Raw genomic sequence first — 16,851 nt, 5'->3', positions numbered from 1 at the left:
GCTAGAGTGCCATGGCGTCAGCCTAGCTCACAGCAACCTCAAACTCCTTGGCTCAGGCAATCCTTTTGCCTCAAACTCCCGAGTAGCTGGGACTACAGGCATGCATCACCATGCCTGGCTAATTTTTTCTATATATTTTTAGTTGCCCGGCTAATTTCTTTCTATTTTTAGTACAGACAGGGTCTCACTCTTGCTCAGGCTGGTCTTGAATACCTGATCTAGAGCAATCCTCCCACCTCTGCCTCCCAGAGTGCTGGGATTACAGGCATGAGCCACCGGGCCCAGCAGATTTTTATATTTTTATTTTTTGAAACAGGGTCTCACTCTGTCACCCAGGCTGGAGTGCAGGGATGTGATCATGGCTCACTACAGCCTCAAACTCCTGGGCTCAAGCAATCCTCCCACCTCAGCCTCCTGAGTAGTTAGCATTATAGTTGAAACCAACCAAACTCAGCTAATTTTTTCTTTTATTTCTTGTAGAGATAGGGGACTCATTATGTTGCCCAGGCTGCTTTCAAACTCCTCCCACCTTGGCCTCCCAAAGTGCAGGGATTACACACATAAGCCACTACACCTGGCCTATATTTACAAATGGTTGGAAAAAAACCAAAGAAGACTATTTCATATGTGAAAATTACATAAAAATTTAAGTTCAGCAACCATAAATAAAGTTCTGCTGGAACACAGCTACATCTGTTTGTTTACAAATTGTCTATGTCTATTCCATGCTACAAAAGCACAGAGTTGAATATTAGAGTCAGTATGGCCCACAAAATCTAAAATATTTAGTATCCAGTCCTTGGCAGAAAATGTTTGCCAATCACTGCCTTAGGACCTAATACTACTGTCCCTCTCTCTAATACTATCCCCATCTTACTTCTGAAGAAGCTGCAATATACATCCAGACAATCTTTAAAACCTCCCACCTTACACTTCCTTGACACCCTCTCTTCCAATAATCTTGTCTTCTACCCTATATTAGCCCCTCACACCCTGACCATATCCCAGATTCTGGTATTACTGTAATAAATAATTCCAACCCCTCAATAATCTCCATCTCATTCACCCTACTCTCTGACCACCACCTAACATTTCCAATTCACTCTCTACTACTCTAACAATCCTTTAATTTCAACAGAAACCATTATTTATTATCCTTCATCCTCTTATTGTCCTCACTTCCCTATCTACTGAGCTTAACTATCAATGACCCATCATTGTAATAACTTCCCTTGCATTCAACCCTCAACACAGTCAATGTACTCATATGGTAAAATAATAACCTGATCAAATCCTACTCTATGCTCACACCTATACAGATGGACAAGAATGGAGAAAAATAAAAAGCTGTACAAACTTGTCTCACTTTAAACTCTTGGCCATGAACCTCAAGTGGAAACTTGTGGCTCCTCAGCAATCATACCAATTTCCTTAGTAAATTTTTTTCCCAATATTATAGTTAACTATTTCATATCTCCTTTTTTTTTGCTCAAATCTCTAACACTGCTCTCATCATCACAACTAATAGCATCACTTCTTACTTCACTGAAAAAATCTAAATTTATCACAAGAGATTTTCCCCAAAATCCCCCCACATTTATATATGCCTTGTGTATATCTGTACACTTCCCCCCTCCCTTTTTTTTGCCTTCTCTCCTGTTACTAAAGCTAACTTTTCTATGTAGCAATAGGTCCCATCCCTCTAGTAATCACTCTAGATATCACTCTAGTAATTTTCCTGTCTTCTATATTATTATTTTCCCCTCTCTAATGGATCATTCCTACTAGGCACAGTAACATGCTATTATTTCTCCCATTTAAAAAATATCCTTTATCATCTCCATTTCCCTGACCAGTTATCACCCATTTCTCTGCTCCTCTTTATAGCAAACTTCCTCAAAACAATCATTTATACTGTCTGACTTTTCTCCTCCCATTTTCTCTTAAAACCACTTCAATCAGCCTTTTGCTTCAACCAGGACATTAAATCTGTTCATCAAGGTCACTAATGACTAAATCCAAGGCTAGTCCTTATATTATGACACATTTCACTTACTCCTTCTTTAACTTGGCTTCCAGCGCACCACATTCTGTTAGTTTTCTTCTACAATCTGGCCTCTTCTTCTCAGTCTCCTTTGCCGGTTGCACCTCTTCTTCCAGACTTTTCTTCCCTTTTCTACCTGTATTCACTCCTCCTTAGGCAATCTCATACAGTCTCTCATGGCTTTAAATAACTCCATATGCATACAACTCCCAAATTTATATCCAAAGTCTGGACCACTTTCCTGAATTATCAGACGATGTATTCAACCGGCTAATCAACATTTCTACTTGGATATCTGATAGATATCTCAACACCAACATATCTGTGGTAGGCAGGACAGCACCCTCCCACCAAAGATGTCCACAGTCTCTGAAACCTGTGAATATGTTATATTACATAGTAAAAGGGACTTGTAGATGTAATTAAAATGAAATTATCACAGATTTTTTGTGGGGGAGGCAGGCCCAATCTAATCACAAGAACCCTTGAACGAAGGCTGCTTTCTCTGATTAAAAGCAAAAGACATGCAACAGCGGAATTTCAAGTGTGAGAAGAATTTAATATGCCACTGCTAGCTTTGAGAGGGAGGGGATCACGTGATATAGGGCATAAGGACCTGAGAAAGGCTCTAGGAGCTAAGGGCAAGCCCCTAGATGACAGGCAGCAAGGAAACAGGCACCTCAGTCCTACAACCACAAGACCCAAACTCTGCTAATAACCTGAATGAGCTTAGAAGCAGATTCTTTCAGGTAAGAACCCAGGCCATCCCACACCTTGATTTTGGCCTTGAGAGACCCGGAGTAGAAGAAACAGCTGAGTCCACTCACACTTCTGGCCTGTGGAACAGTGACTGATATGTTTATATTGTTTCAAACTGCTAAATTTCCAGCCTGAGCAAGAGCGAGACCCCGTCTCTACTAAAAATAGAAAGAAATTATATGGACAGCTAAAAATATACATAGAAAAAATTAGCCGGGCATGGTGGCGCATGCCTGTAGTCCCAGCTACTCGGGAGGCTGAGGCAGGAGGATCGCTTGAGCCCAGGAGTTTGAGGTTGCTGTGAGCTAGGCTGACGCCACGGCACTCTAGCCCGGGCAACAGAGTGAGACTCTGTCTCAAAAAAAAAACAAAAAAGAACCTGCTAAATTTGTGGTAATTTGTTTCTGAAGCAATAGAAAACAAACACCATACCCAAAACTGAATTCCTCCCTTTTCCCTGGAACTACTATGTTCACAGTCTTTCCTATTTTTGTTAATAGCAACTCCATGCCTTTAAGTTATCTGAACCCAAACCTTTGGAATCTTTAGATCCTCTTTCTTATGTACAAGTTAGATCATCTAACTTATGTATAAGAAAGTCACATGGGCCTGTCATGGTGGTAGAGGCCTGTAGTCCCAGCTACTAGGGAGGCTTGCTTGAGTTCAGATCAGTGTGCACAAAACTAAAGTCCCCATATTTTAAAAAAAAAAAAAAAGTTACATAAGCTCTACTTTTACATGTATTCATAATCTCATCACCTTTTATCACCTCCGCTGCTACCACCATCTCTCTTCTGGACTACCGCAGAAACTTCCTAATGGTCTCCCCGCTTCCACTCTGAAAGGCTACAATCTATTCACAACAAAGCAGCCAGAGGTCCTTTTAAAACTTAAGTCAAACTATGTTACATTTCAGTTCAAAACCCTCCAAAAGTTCACTTTTCACTCAAACTAAAAGACAAAGTCCTCAGGATGGCTCACACAACCGTGCGTGGCCGGCCTCCCCCTGGCCGCACTCCCGCTGTGCTCCTCACTTGCTTACTCTGTCCCAGCACCCACCCTTTGCTTCCATTTGTTTTCATATCAACCACAAGATAACAATCTTAATAATACTTAACATTTACTAAGTAATACTTACTATGAACCAGATAGCATTCTAATTGCTTTACATGCATTATCTCATTTAATTTCACTAATTTTTCCCCAACTTTACAAATGATGAAATTGAGTTTCGAGGAGGTTAATTAACCTAAAAGCTCAATCAGTAAGGGGTGAATCCAGAATTCAAAATCACAGGTGAATTAAGTCCAACCCACAGCCCAAATTCTTAATCTCAATGATGCCAATGATGTTACTGTTACTTAACAGTCTTTGGAGACAAGTATAGAATAAACGGATGGTAGGAAAAAGAACTAAGTGGGAATCCTGAGTGCTTGATGTATGGTTGGAGAGGTGGGAAAAGTTAGAGAAAATCAGGACCCTAGGAATGAAAATACTTTCAGCACATAACTAGTTTTACATAAAACAAAACATGATACTTAAAACTTACTTTTTCTGTAGTAACAGTCAACGATGGAACCAATGTAGGTGATGGTTCTGGTTGTTTCTTGTGTTTTTGTTTGTGTTTGTCCTTTTCTTTATATTTCTAAAAATGAATAGAAGTAAAATCCAATATAAATTTAAATTATTGCCCATATGTATGTAATATTCTCTTATAACTAGTAATAAAAATATTAACAAATATTTCTGAGAAAAAGAAACTTTAAAAATTACTTCCTCTGATGATAGTGTTACTTGAAATGGCTTCAGCTCCCTTATCCTTCATCAATCTAAAATCACAATAATAAACTGAAGTCTATAATTATTTACTATATTTATATTTAGCAAAATATACACATTTTCTTGTTGAAAGCACCAAATTCTTTTGTGGACATTTTATAAGTAGCACTTTTTCCCCCCAGCACAGGCTCTGCTCATGTAAGTGGCACTTTAAAGTTTACATAGCACTTTACATCTAAACAGTGTCAGATTTTTCCACTACCAGGCACTGAATTCTATGGCCCAGAAACCCAGGCAAAAAATTCTTTTCTAGGCTTGCTCAGAAAGTGGCTGAATTAGTTATCTCTAACAAAAAAAAATTTTTTTTTAGATAAAGTTGCAGTGTTCTGTCTGTGAAGTGCTAAAACTGACAAACTGAATATTAAAAGGAATTTGATTAAAAAATTAACTACATTCTGGGAGCCCAACTTTATTTAATGTCAAAGAATTTTAACCAAAATGTTCTCAATTGTTTGAATAAGTGGGTTAAGAAACAGTACTGGGTGTGAAATTTACTACTATTTAATGAATTAGTTGAATTTTTCTTTCTTTCTTTCTCATAGTGCTTAAATTTAACCATTCAGAGAACTTAATCTCTTCAAGGCATGAAAGACTAATATCACTGTCCCTGCTCTAAAAGAGATAACATACCAGCAGAATAAAATACATAAAAATTAAGGATACATGTTTTACTAAAATGCCCCAAATATTGCCACTTTTTACATTTAATTCCTAAGTACATATTTTCTGACTGCAATGTTAATACTTTGGCAACATAATATGTAAATTAACACAATAATACTTTTCAGGAAACTTTTCTATCCTAAAATTATTTTAAAAGTGGGCAATATTATAATGACTCCCAAGGAAACATGCCTCTGTTCTTTGCCAGGGGATATCACTATTCCTCCCATCATAAGATGTCCTCTTCTCCACTCCCTTGAACCTGGGTTTTAGCCTTGTGACTTGCTTTATTTAATCAACAGGATGTGGCAGAAGTGATGGTGTACAAGTTCAGGAGCTTAGAGCTTTAAGAAGTCTTCATGGCCTCCATCTCTATCTAACATCCTGAATCCCAGCCACCACGTGAAGAATCATTCCACACTCTCCTGACAGAGAGGCCAAGTGGAGAATGAGGCCATAAGGGGCATGAACTGAAGTATATCTCTGTAATGACCCTAAATTTTAAAGCAGGCTTACTTCCAGATTCCAGAGTAAGCCAACTATTTTCCATGTAAAGAAGCTAAGGAGAATTATACAAGAGTTTTCAACCTAACTTTAGAGCAGGACAAACCACCAAGGGACAGGTCCAATGTTTTCAGGATTCAAATTAGAACAGGTAGTCAGGCACGCTGGCGCACACCTGTAGTCCTTCTTCAGGCCCAGAGTAATTCAGAGTTCTGAAGAGTACATATGTAATCAGTGAACGACTGACAGAAATGTTTGGGGCAAACTAAAAAGGGAAATGTAGAAAGAATGCAATATTGAGCTTGGTGTTACCGCTCATAAAAACTCTCAAGTAAATTATTAACAAAGGTTTGCTAACATACAGGAAAGGATTTCATTGTCACCAATTGCCAATAAGAGTTCACCAGGAAGCCCAATATGAGAAATTAATAATTAGCCCTAATATAAGAAAGAAAAAGAATATATTGAGTTACATTAAGATGACTCAATTCTTTTTTTTTTTTTTTTTTTTTGGCAGAGTCTCACTCTGTTGCCTGGGCTAGACTGCCGTGGAGTCAGCCTAGCTCACAGCAACCTCAAACTCCTGGGCTCAAGCGATCCTCCTGCCTCAGCCTCCCGAGTAGCTGGGACTACAGGCATGCGCCACCATGACCGGCTAATTTTTTCTATATATTTTTAGTTGTCCAGCTAATTTCTATTTTTAGTAGAGACGGGGTCTCGCTCTTGCTCAGGCTGGGCTCAAACGATCCACCCACCTCAGCCCCCCAGAGTGCTAGGATTACAGGTGTGAGCCACCGCACCCAGCCAAGATGACTCAATTCTTGATGTTGGAATTGAGTGAATTTCCGGTAAGAGTGCCTATTATTCAAATAACATGAAATATCGTTAAAAATATAAACCAAACCAATTTCAAGTAAAATACAGATCTTACAATGCTTAAAAAGGTGAACTGAAATTACATCACAAATTTTACCAATGTAAAAAATAAGCAAAAACCAGTGAAAACAACAAATCAAATAAACCAAACAAACAGCAACCAAAATGAGGGATACAGCTAATATTTTGCATTAAACAGAAACTGGCAAGCAAGCTGTAAAACAGAAGATTGTAGAAAAAAGTAGAAACTTCCCTAGGCTGTTTCTTAGACCTGCCTCTAATTTCTTAAAATTCTGGGAATATAACCAAAACTCCCAAATCTGAAGAGAAACAATCTTATCTTTTTGTTTTCCTGCCCATTTAACTTTTTCTCTAGGTGACCTTAGTTGCTTTAAAAAGATAAATGATTAGAGATGCAGATAAGGTCTCCCTATCCCCAACAGGGACAATGGCCACGTGAATTCATCCAAGTATGCTAAGGAATTTGGAGAGAGGAGAAGACACAAATTTTAACGGCTCTGTTGGATACAGGCACACAGTCTACTACCCTAACTGGACCTATGGAAGAAAAAAGCACCAGAATTCAATGGGCAGGATTCACAGGGAGGAGAGGGGAACAGACAGGGATGGAGGGACATGACTTTGTAGGCAAGGCCTTAGGGAATTCACTGCACTTTCATTATTGCTTGTACATCTGAAGGTATAACAGGAATTGATATATTAGGAGTCAGCAAACTACGGCACCCAAGCTAAGAATAATTTGTACATTTTTAAAGTAGTCTTTGCTCAAAAAAGGGAGGAAGAATGTGTGACAGAGACTGTTATGTGATCTGCAAAATATAGCTGTGGGCCCTAAATATTTACTATTTGGTCCTTTACAGAAAAAGTTTGCCATCCCCTGTGTTATATGCTCATCTTTACTCATCCCGTAAGTACAAAAGGGTGTTCTCCCAACCAAGAAGAGTAGCATGTACAGAAGTACTAGTGGGACATGTAATCATTACCCTAACCACGTCTCTCTTCAGGTAGTTCAAGAGAAACAGTATAGAATTCCAGGAGGACAAACTGAAGCTATAGCTTCGATAAAGGACTGAAAGGTAGCATGAGTAGGAAGAGAAGTCAACGCAAAAGCCCTGCAAAGCCAGTGAAAAAAGGCTAAAAGGAGCTGGAGGCTTTTGTGACTGCATTTAGTTATTGCTCTTACAGGCAGCCTCCGCTGTTACAGACTGAATCCATTACACAGACTGTTGGTACTCAGTAGGTTGTCTTGAACATTTCGAATGCCTCTCTGCCATCCCACTCACACCCAAGCATCAAGATCAGTTTGCATACATGTGGCAAGGCCTTCAATATATGTGTGGGTTGTTTTGGGAGGTTGAGACAGGGTCTGTTGCACAGGCTGGGGTACAGTGACAAGACCATAACTCACTGCAACCTTGAACTCCTGGGCTCAAGCAATCCTCTTGCACCACCATGCCTGGTTAATTTTTAAATTTTTTGGTGGAGATAGGGGTCTCGCTATATTGCCCAGTTTGGTCTCGAACTCCTAGCCTCAAACTATCCTACAGCCTTGGCATCCCAAAGTCCTGGGATTACAGGAATGAGCCATCGTCCCAGCCATCCTCCAAAATATGTTTGAAGTACTTCCCCAGAAGGACCTAAACTCCCCCTTGCCATGTGCCACAAATTAGGTATGTCAGGATTTAGTGCAAGTACCTCTATCCCGATTCCTAAAGCTTTCACCATTGGTTGGTAAACTAGAAGCCTCTGTCTCAATATTCTAAAGTGATGTTATCACTTCTGCTAGCAGAGTTAGTTAAAGAACTCCAATAAAATTCAAAGATCTGTTCAACAACTTTCTGGGAAGTACAGGAACAGATTCACAAGGCCATATTCCTCTGACAGTCAAGTAAAAACTACAGTCTCCTCAGACTCCCACCATCTAAAAGGAGGCTGATCACCTTACTGAACTCTTTAGGTGTTAAGGGCTCTATGTGGCTGACCTTGACATTGTACTTAGTAGTCCTTTAAACCGGCTGTCCTGTAAATACACATCCTTTGAGAGGAGCCCAAACCAACAGGTTGTGTTGAAAGCTGTGCAGCAAGCTGTAAAACACTTTAGGGCCCCGCGGTCCTCATTATGCTTATAAGCCACAAGTTTCTGGCAAAAAAAAAGTCCTCTCCTTTTTGAAAAGCAGCTATTAGCTTGCTACTGGGCTCTCGTTGAAACGGAATGCCACACCCCTGGAGGCCTGTGACTCCCCAGCCTAAGATACCTAACGTTAAGTCAGACTTGACTTGACAAATGGAAGTGGCATGTTCAAAAACACAACTGGCCTGGCCCCCACAGCATCTCAGCTTCACATTAACAGATGGTAGCTACCGCTGCTCCACCATCTGATGCAAAACTGTTGGCTCAATGTAGACCTCAATTCACAGAATTTCCCCTAAATGCTAGATTTGGCTCACTGATGGTACAACCGAGCTGAAACCTGATGGTGCCACTGGATTGAAGGAGCTATTCAACCTCAGCACCTGCTCTACTAATGCAAAAATACACATCCCCATTGAGCCAGTATGTAGAACTCAAGATGTTCTCACATCACCAAACAACACTTCCGTGGTAGGCAGAATAATGGCATTCAAAGATGTCCACATCTTAATCCTCAGAATTTGTAAATATGTTACTTCGCATGGCAAAAGGAACTCTGCAAATATAATTAAGGACTTTGAGATGAGGAGATTATCCTGAATTGACAAGGGTCCTTAAAAGTGAAAGAGGGAGGCAGAAGAAGAGAGTCAGGGAGATATGACTATGGAACGGTCAGAGAGATGCAATATTTCTAGCTTGAATAGAAGGAAGAAGGGGACCACAAAGTAAGAAATATGGGTGGCCTCTAGAGACTGGAAAAGGCAAGGAAACAAAGTACAGAAATGCACAACAGAGCTAATAATAGATTTAACATTCACTTTAACTTCTTTCTGCCTGATAACAAGTATATCCAGTTAAACATTCATTCATTCATTTTTAGAGACACTCTGTCATCCAGGCTGGAGTGCAGTGACACCATCATAGCTCACTGTAACCTCAAACAATCCTCTCACTCAGCCTCCTGAGTAGCTAGGACTACAGGTGCACACCACCATGCCCAGCTAGGTTTGATTTTTACTTGTAGAGACAGAGTCTTGCTGTGTTGCCCAGGCTGGTCTCAAACTCCTGGCCTCAAGCAATCCTCCTGTCTCAGCATCCCAAAGTGCAGGGATTACAGGCCTCGTGAGCCACCATGCCCAGCCAGTTCAAAATTTAATAACAAAGCTTTTTCCTCTTTCATGGATAAAAGTCCTTATCCTCCCCCTTCTCAATATCTCATCAGAAATGATCACTTTTCATTACTTCAGCAAACACCTCTTACTCCATATTAATATCTACTGCTGCAGTTTCATATTCCTATTGCCTATAAAGGCATTTACAACTACCACATTATAATCAATGCAACAAAAATTACTCAAAAGTTGTCAACAATACTACTTTTATTCTATTACCCCACACTTGAAACTCGGGGTTTAAAAAAAATTAAGCATTTCACATGGTTTTACTATGTTCAACAAACCATACTGGGCATTATGGAAAAAAAGTAAAGCATAAAAATATAGGGATCAGCTTCAAGACACAATATAAGCCTGTCAGTAAGATAGGTACATATGTAAAGATAACTAATAATATAAAAGCTAACTGAAATATAAGAAAACCAAAGATATCCAAAGCCAGAGATACAGTGTCACAAAAATCAAAAGAAAACTAGCTTCCCTAGAAAGGCAAAAGTAGGTAAGTGATGGATTTGGGTTCAGAAGGAAGTAAGAAAAGAGTAAAATGAAGACTAAAGAGAGCCATTATTTGACAGAAGAATAAGCGAAGCAAGCAGAGCAATGTAAAAAAAGAGAGTGAGAGAAAGAGACAGTAAAATAACTGGTCACTGGAGCAGTCAGAACACACACAATATTTGCCAATTAAGTTCACCATCTTACATGAGGAGTATGGCTCATAGTGCTCCAAATTACAATAGTAACATCAAAGATCACTGATCACAGATTACCATAACAGATACTAATGAAAAAGTTTGAAATATTGGGAAAATTACTAAAATGTGACACAAAATCATAATATGCTGTTGGAAAAAATGCCATAGATAGACTTGCTCAACATGGGTTTGCTATAAACTTTCAATTTGGGGAAAAAAAAACAGTATTTGGGAAGCACAGTGACACTAAGTGCAATAATATGAGATATGTTTTTATTCTATCTGTACATTATATGCCTTTTCTTCATCCATACCTTCATTTAATTGAAAAACCACAACTGCAAGTTTGAAATTAGTTTGTTTCTGCTATTTACTATTTTTAAAATGAAAAACAAAAGATCATTTGCTTTAAAGCTATGATGACACAAAAGATTCAGTAAAACAGTAAAGTCTTTTAAAACTGCTTTTAACTTCTGTCTCAAACTACTATTTGAGGTTAAATTCCTGCTTTAAAACTTTAAGGAATCAATGATAAAAAGAATCAGTGATAAAACTACCTCAATAAAGTAAGGTAGTAAGATGTAAAATTAACATATAAAAAGGAATAGTGTTTATATACACAGACAATAAAAAAGATACAACAGAAGAGAAAACCCCCAGACAGAGAATATGGTGACAGCAACATTGTTTCTCAATCTTTCTGAATCTCCACATAAAAACAAAGCAACTAGACAGCAAAACCAAAAACCTGTGGAATAACACAACATAACCAAATGTTAAAGTACTGCCATGAACCCCAAAATACAAGCAGGTGCTGAACAAAGAGCTACAAAACCTTCATGGTAACAGCATTTGTGAAGAATAAGTAGTAACAAGAAAACCCCAAAATAGTCAACAGCAACCACGGGAAAGCACTGAGGGCCCAATTAAGAACAGCAACAGAAACCAGGATGAGTTCTGCACTGTCAACACCAAGTAAGTGCAAGGAGACCACAGTAAAGACTGATACAACCTCTCAAACTAACCGTCCAGGAGTCCATTCTAGGACAGCAACCCACTAAAGTAGAAATGCTATCCCTACCAAAAGAAACCAGTGTCCCTTGGAGAATTAGCCAACTTCAATCTCAAGATCCATTATTTTAAAACACTTTTGCCAATAACCTACTTGCCTCCTTATTCTTCTACCCCATCTGCCTAGAAATATCTCCCAAAGGATTCTACCCATACCTACTTTCTTTGCTCCATTATCCAGGTGACCTAGTTATTTGCCTACATGCTTCTTTTCTTCCTTCAACACCAAAACAAAGGAAGACATAGTATTCTCTTCATATCTGAAATTCTTAAGAGTTAACTACTCTCACTATCTATACTTCCTTATACCCACTTTATCTACCAACTAGAACTGGCTTCTGTCCCCACCACTACATTGAAACTCCTCCTCCTCAACAACTTTCTTAGCACTAAATGTAAATACATACATTTATCCTTCTATTACTCAACCTACTCTCCTTGATTTTCTCTGTAGACTCCTCCCTTCCTATTGAGAAAGAATAATGGAATCAGGCAATTACCTTTTTGTCAAGCACTATATATTTTAAGCTATTATATTATTAAAATAAATATAATTACACAGTGAATACTTCTTTAAACACGATAATGTTAATGAAATGGCAGAACAGAAGACCACTGATGGGGAGACTTCCCTCTTCACAATTTACAGTAAGCCAAACCAAGAATCCTTAATTCATGTTTAAGAAGCTTAAATAAAATTTTTGGTGCTTCTTATTAAAATAAGAAGAGTTGCTAATTAAACCACCCCTGCTGTTTTTTAAATCAGCAGTCTAAACAATAAAAGATAGACCCCAATATCATCCCTTATCACAAAACCATCTCATAAAGAAATCAAGATAGATATGTATACTTGTTGCCTAAAACCTGAAAACATATATATAAACCTAACTGCTCTAAAGTTGAGTGTAAAGATATAGTTATTATTTCACTCATAACAGGAAATTTAAGCTCAAAACTAAATACTTAAGTTTTTAAAATGTTTACCTTTAATAAAGGCACAAACATAAATTCGAAGCAAAATATTTTCTAATAACTATACATTATCATTTCCCAAATCATATTTACAGATGTGAAAATGTCATGCAATCTAATTTTTAAATACAATCTGCAAAAATATTTTCAAAATAGTTTATAACAACTGTATAAGCATAATATTCATTTCTATTTAAAGATGTCCTTTGTATCCTCATTTCCTCAAAAAGAATTGATAGTAGTTCCTTTTACTACACTGGCAGTATGTTCATTAAGAATTACAAGTTAAGGGTGAACGATTCTACGGACTGACTTTTAGGTTATTAAAAATTAATTACTTCTTTTAAAGTAAGTCAAAATGTAAGCAGAAAACAGGCAAGTCAGAGGAAGACAGACTAGCATTTAGGCAAGCTTTTAGTGTTTTAATGAAAAGACAAAGAGTTCTCAAACAAATGGTATGACATTTGGCCATTAGAAAAAAATAATAACCCATTAGCACCACTGAAAAAGAAAAACCAGGCAAGTATTAATATATATAGAACTCCAAAATTGTTCTATTATAAAGAAGAAAAGCTGATGAAATAATTACTAGTGAAGTTATCAGTTAATGATATATAGCAACAAACTATTATTTCTGAAATCACCTGAAGATTTCACACAATGACCACAATAATACATGCAAGAAATATCTCATGCTTTCAATCAAGTTATATTTTAAATTTTCACTTGCAATGGGTAAAACCATATTCACAAATATGGCATTATTTTAAATCTACTCTTTGACTTAATACTCTTAATTAGTCAAAAGTTTTCTATATTTCAATGTCTCCATTTAGCTATCAAGAACTTAATTTCATCTAAAAAGGCAAAAGAAAAAATCTATTAAGTAGATGTGCTACAAATTTAGCAACAACAAATCCACTTACTTTTTTCTCTTTCTCATGATGTTTATCCTGAGAGTGAGAGGAAGAATCACTTAAACTTTGATCATATGACCTATTAGATCCCCGTTTGCTCTTTTTCTAAAAAAGAAAATATATATACATACATGTATATGTATATAAAATTTTTTAAAATAATCTTTTTGTTAGCCTTAAACCAAATCAAGTGTGAAGTATTTTTAAATGTCTACTGAAATTTTTTTAAAGTCTCACTATTTCACTCTATATAATCCAGTTTAGACACCATCCGTATGTTATCCATTGCATTATGAAGGGAAATCTAACCCTAAATTTAACATTAATGCCATATTTTGTATATTAAAATGTGTGAAAATAGATTACCTATTTTCAAATAAGCTACTATGTATTTTCAATGTCTGCTTTAAAAAAAAAAAAGTTTCAACCAAAAGAGAAATGCCATATTAATAAAAGGATGCCAAGACTAGAAGAAAAGAAAAGCAAATATTTGAAGAGTTACTTTTTGCCACTAGGGAAAGCAAGAGGTCTTTTAATCTTATAATTTAAGATTATATTAAGGCATACAGTTTTCTAAAAACTTATCTTTGCAGCAGTTCATTAAGAAAAAAATTAAAGAAAATGTCAGTGTTAGACCCATGCATTTTCTTCAAAGCACTACTAAAAACATCACACATTTCTGTTTAAAAATACTTATACCATTGCAATTAAGTATGAAGGTGATAGTTATTCAGGGTGTTTAAAAGTTGGTGGTACTATAACTAATTGGTTTAAAATAGATAAAACGACTATAAAGGATGTTCAAATTCCATGCAAATGTAGAGTTTATACAATCTTAATACATTATTAAATAGGCTTTGTCTCTGCAACTGGTAAATGGGATAACATCATGTCAATAATTAACAAGAAATTTCTACTTGTACAAACTTCAAAAATCCATTTCATTATCTTTATATTTTATCTATATCATCTTTAGCTTAGAAAATGAAGATTCCAGTATACTTTTTACATCTAGGAAGAAAATGTTCAATTAGACAATCTCAAAATTTCTCCTAAACAGTTTGATATTCTGTGTTAGCCATTAAAATAAATCAAAGCTATAAGCATCAAATGAGGTAGATATATACTCTTACATATTTCATATGCATAAACCAGAATACTGGAGGTATGAGCAGCTCATTTCATAAGACAGGGGCCCCTCATAATACTGTTTATTTATTTATTTTTTTTTTTTGAGACAGAGTCTCACTCTGTTGCCCGGGCTAGAGTGAATGCCATGGCGTCAGCCTAGCTCACAGCAACCTCAAACTCCTGGGCTCAAGCGATCCTCCTGCCTCAGCCTCCCGAGTAGCTGGGACTACAGGCATGTGCCACCATGCCCAGCTAATTTTTTCTATATATATATTTTAGTTGGCCAGATAATTTCTTTCTATTTTTAGTAGAGACGGGGGTCTAGCTCTTGCTCAGGCTGGTCTCGAACTCCTGACCTCGAGCAATCCACCTCACCTCGGCCTTCTCCCAGAGTGCTAGGATTACAGGCGTGAGCCACCGCGCCCAGCCTATTTATTTTAAAAATAAAGAAAGAAATAGCCCCATTCACAAAGGAAAGGTATTAATTAAAAAATTAGACAATAAAAGACAAGCGTTAAACCTTCAGTGTTATGAGTATGTATGAAAAATAGGCACTTGGGACATTAAAGAAATATTGATTCTTCAAAAGAATATGGACACAAATATGTAAGTCGATCAAATGTTACTAACTCAATAATCCATGCTACTGTGTGACAGCAAAGATTGACCAAATCTAAAAAATTCCCAAAGCTGTACTTAAATATATTTTTCTGAAGGTCTTTTAGTTATAAAATAGCCTTATTTCAGAGCTTTACTACTTCCCAGTAAAAAAAAATGAAAATAAACAAATAAAAGGTACAACAGTTATGAGGCAGAAAAAGATGAGTAACAAGTGATAAAGAACCACAAAGTACATAATCATGTGCCAAAAATAGAAGTGAAAATGTTAAAATATAAACACTTCTTTACAAATTAACTTTTCCCACTAAACATATACCAACATTTACTATCAACTGTTAACATATATTCTAAATGAAAATATTTTAGAATATTCACCTTTACAAATGAACCCCTGCAAGGCAAAATTTACTAGGTCCTTTTCAATTCCAATAAAAAACAAGCTCGAATACTTCATCTCAAGCAAAAACCTAGGGGAAAGGAATTCTTATGTGCCCTTTTTTATATAACACTGTCACTGTATTGTCAAAGTTAATCATCATTTTAGTAGTAAAGACAACAAATTCTTACCAGCTTACTAAAATGGTATTTACAGTAGCCACAGTATTGGACGTTATCTGCGCCATTACCTTCTTCTTCACAAAGTAGTCCAGCTAACTGAGCACTGAAAATAAAAGCCAAGTATAACAATAAAAACTCAAACCACAGTACCTATATATCTAAACAAAATTTACTTCCCAGTATGAACAGCTTGTAAGAAAATATATTTCCTAAGAAAAAACAGGAAAATAAAAAGCTCTGTTCTAGCTGTGACCAAGTACATTTCACCCTAACCTACAACTGATCATTTTTTAAAGTCATATTTACGGCTTAAAATAAACTGTTCATATATCTCTATTGAGGATGAAGATGGATGCATGATTTATGTCACGAAATAGACATTAAGCTCCTTTAAGAGAAATTCTTTCCTGCCCATTATTAACACTTTGTTTTACTTTACTTTTTCGATCTGTGCCACAGGCACAAACGGAAAGGCCGTGCCTCTAAAGGGCTGAAATGACATGTGATGGTATTGAGCTTATGGATGCAGATTACATAATGTTAGCAAGGAAAAATTCATTCACCTAGGACGAATTTTGCAACTCTAAATGCTTTAAAATCATAGCACAATAGTCAAGATAAATATAAGTTGTGCTTTTCAGTCAAAAACAATGAAAGAAATGGAACTGAAACCTAAAGTTATCATATTCACATTTTTTAACACGTTATCTTCCACATGAGTCGTATTTATTAACTCAGGCTAGTTTTGAGTCTGGAGCTGAGCTGTGTGAACTTATTTTTCAAGTTGCATATAACTCACACATAGAAAACAATTAAAAAAATAACAAATTTTTCATTAAATTAGAAAGGATTGTCTTGTTTTTGAAGCTTTTATTCT

At 36.7% G+C, this 16,851-nt stretch overlaps 1 protein-coding gene across 4 annotated transcripts in view; it reads right to left on the bottom strand.

The window, feature by feature from the left end:
- Positions 1 to 16,851, bottom strand: part of MLLT10 (MLLT10 histone lysine methyltransferase DOT1L cofactor) — a 187,714-nt gene that overhangs the window by 80,721 nt on the left and 90,142 nt on the right. For all 4 annotated transcript variants that reach the window (XM_069458815.1, XM_069458817.1, XM_069458816.1 and 1 more), the window contains exons 7-9: positions 15,984 to 16,077; positions 13,674 to 13,769; positions 4,353 to 4,448 (exon numbers count right to left, since the gene is read on the bottom strand). In XM_069458815.1, coding sequence (XP_069314916.1) covers positions 4,353 to 4,448; positions 13,674 to 13,769; positions 15,984 to 16,077 — 286 coding nt within the window. The remainder of the gene's footprint in view (positions 1 to 4,352; positions 4,449 to 13,673; positions 13,770 to 15,983; positions 16,078 to 16,851) is intronic.

The sequence above is a fragment of the Eulemur rufifrons genome, chromosome 25, assembly GCF_041146395.1.
Source record: "Eulemur rufifrons isolate Redbay chromosome 25, OSU_ERuf_1, whole genome shotgun sequence".
Lineage (NCBI taxonomy): Eukaryota > Metazoa > Chordata > Mammalia > Primates > Lemuridae > Eulemur > Eulemur rufifrons.
Note: the sequence above shows the minus strand (reverse complement) of the source record. Positions and strands in the feature narration are given on the sequence as shown.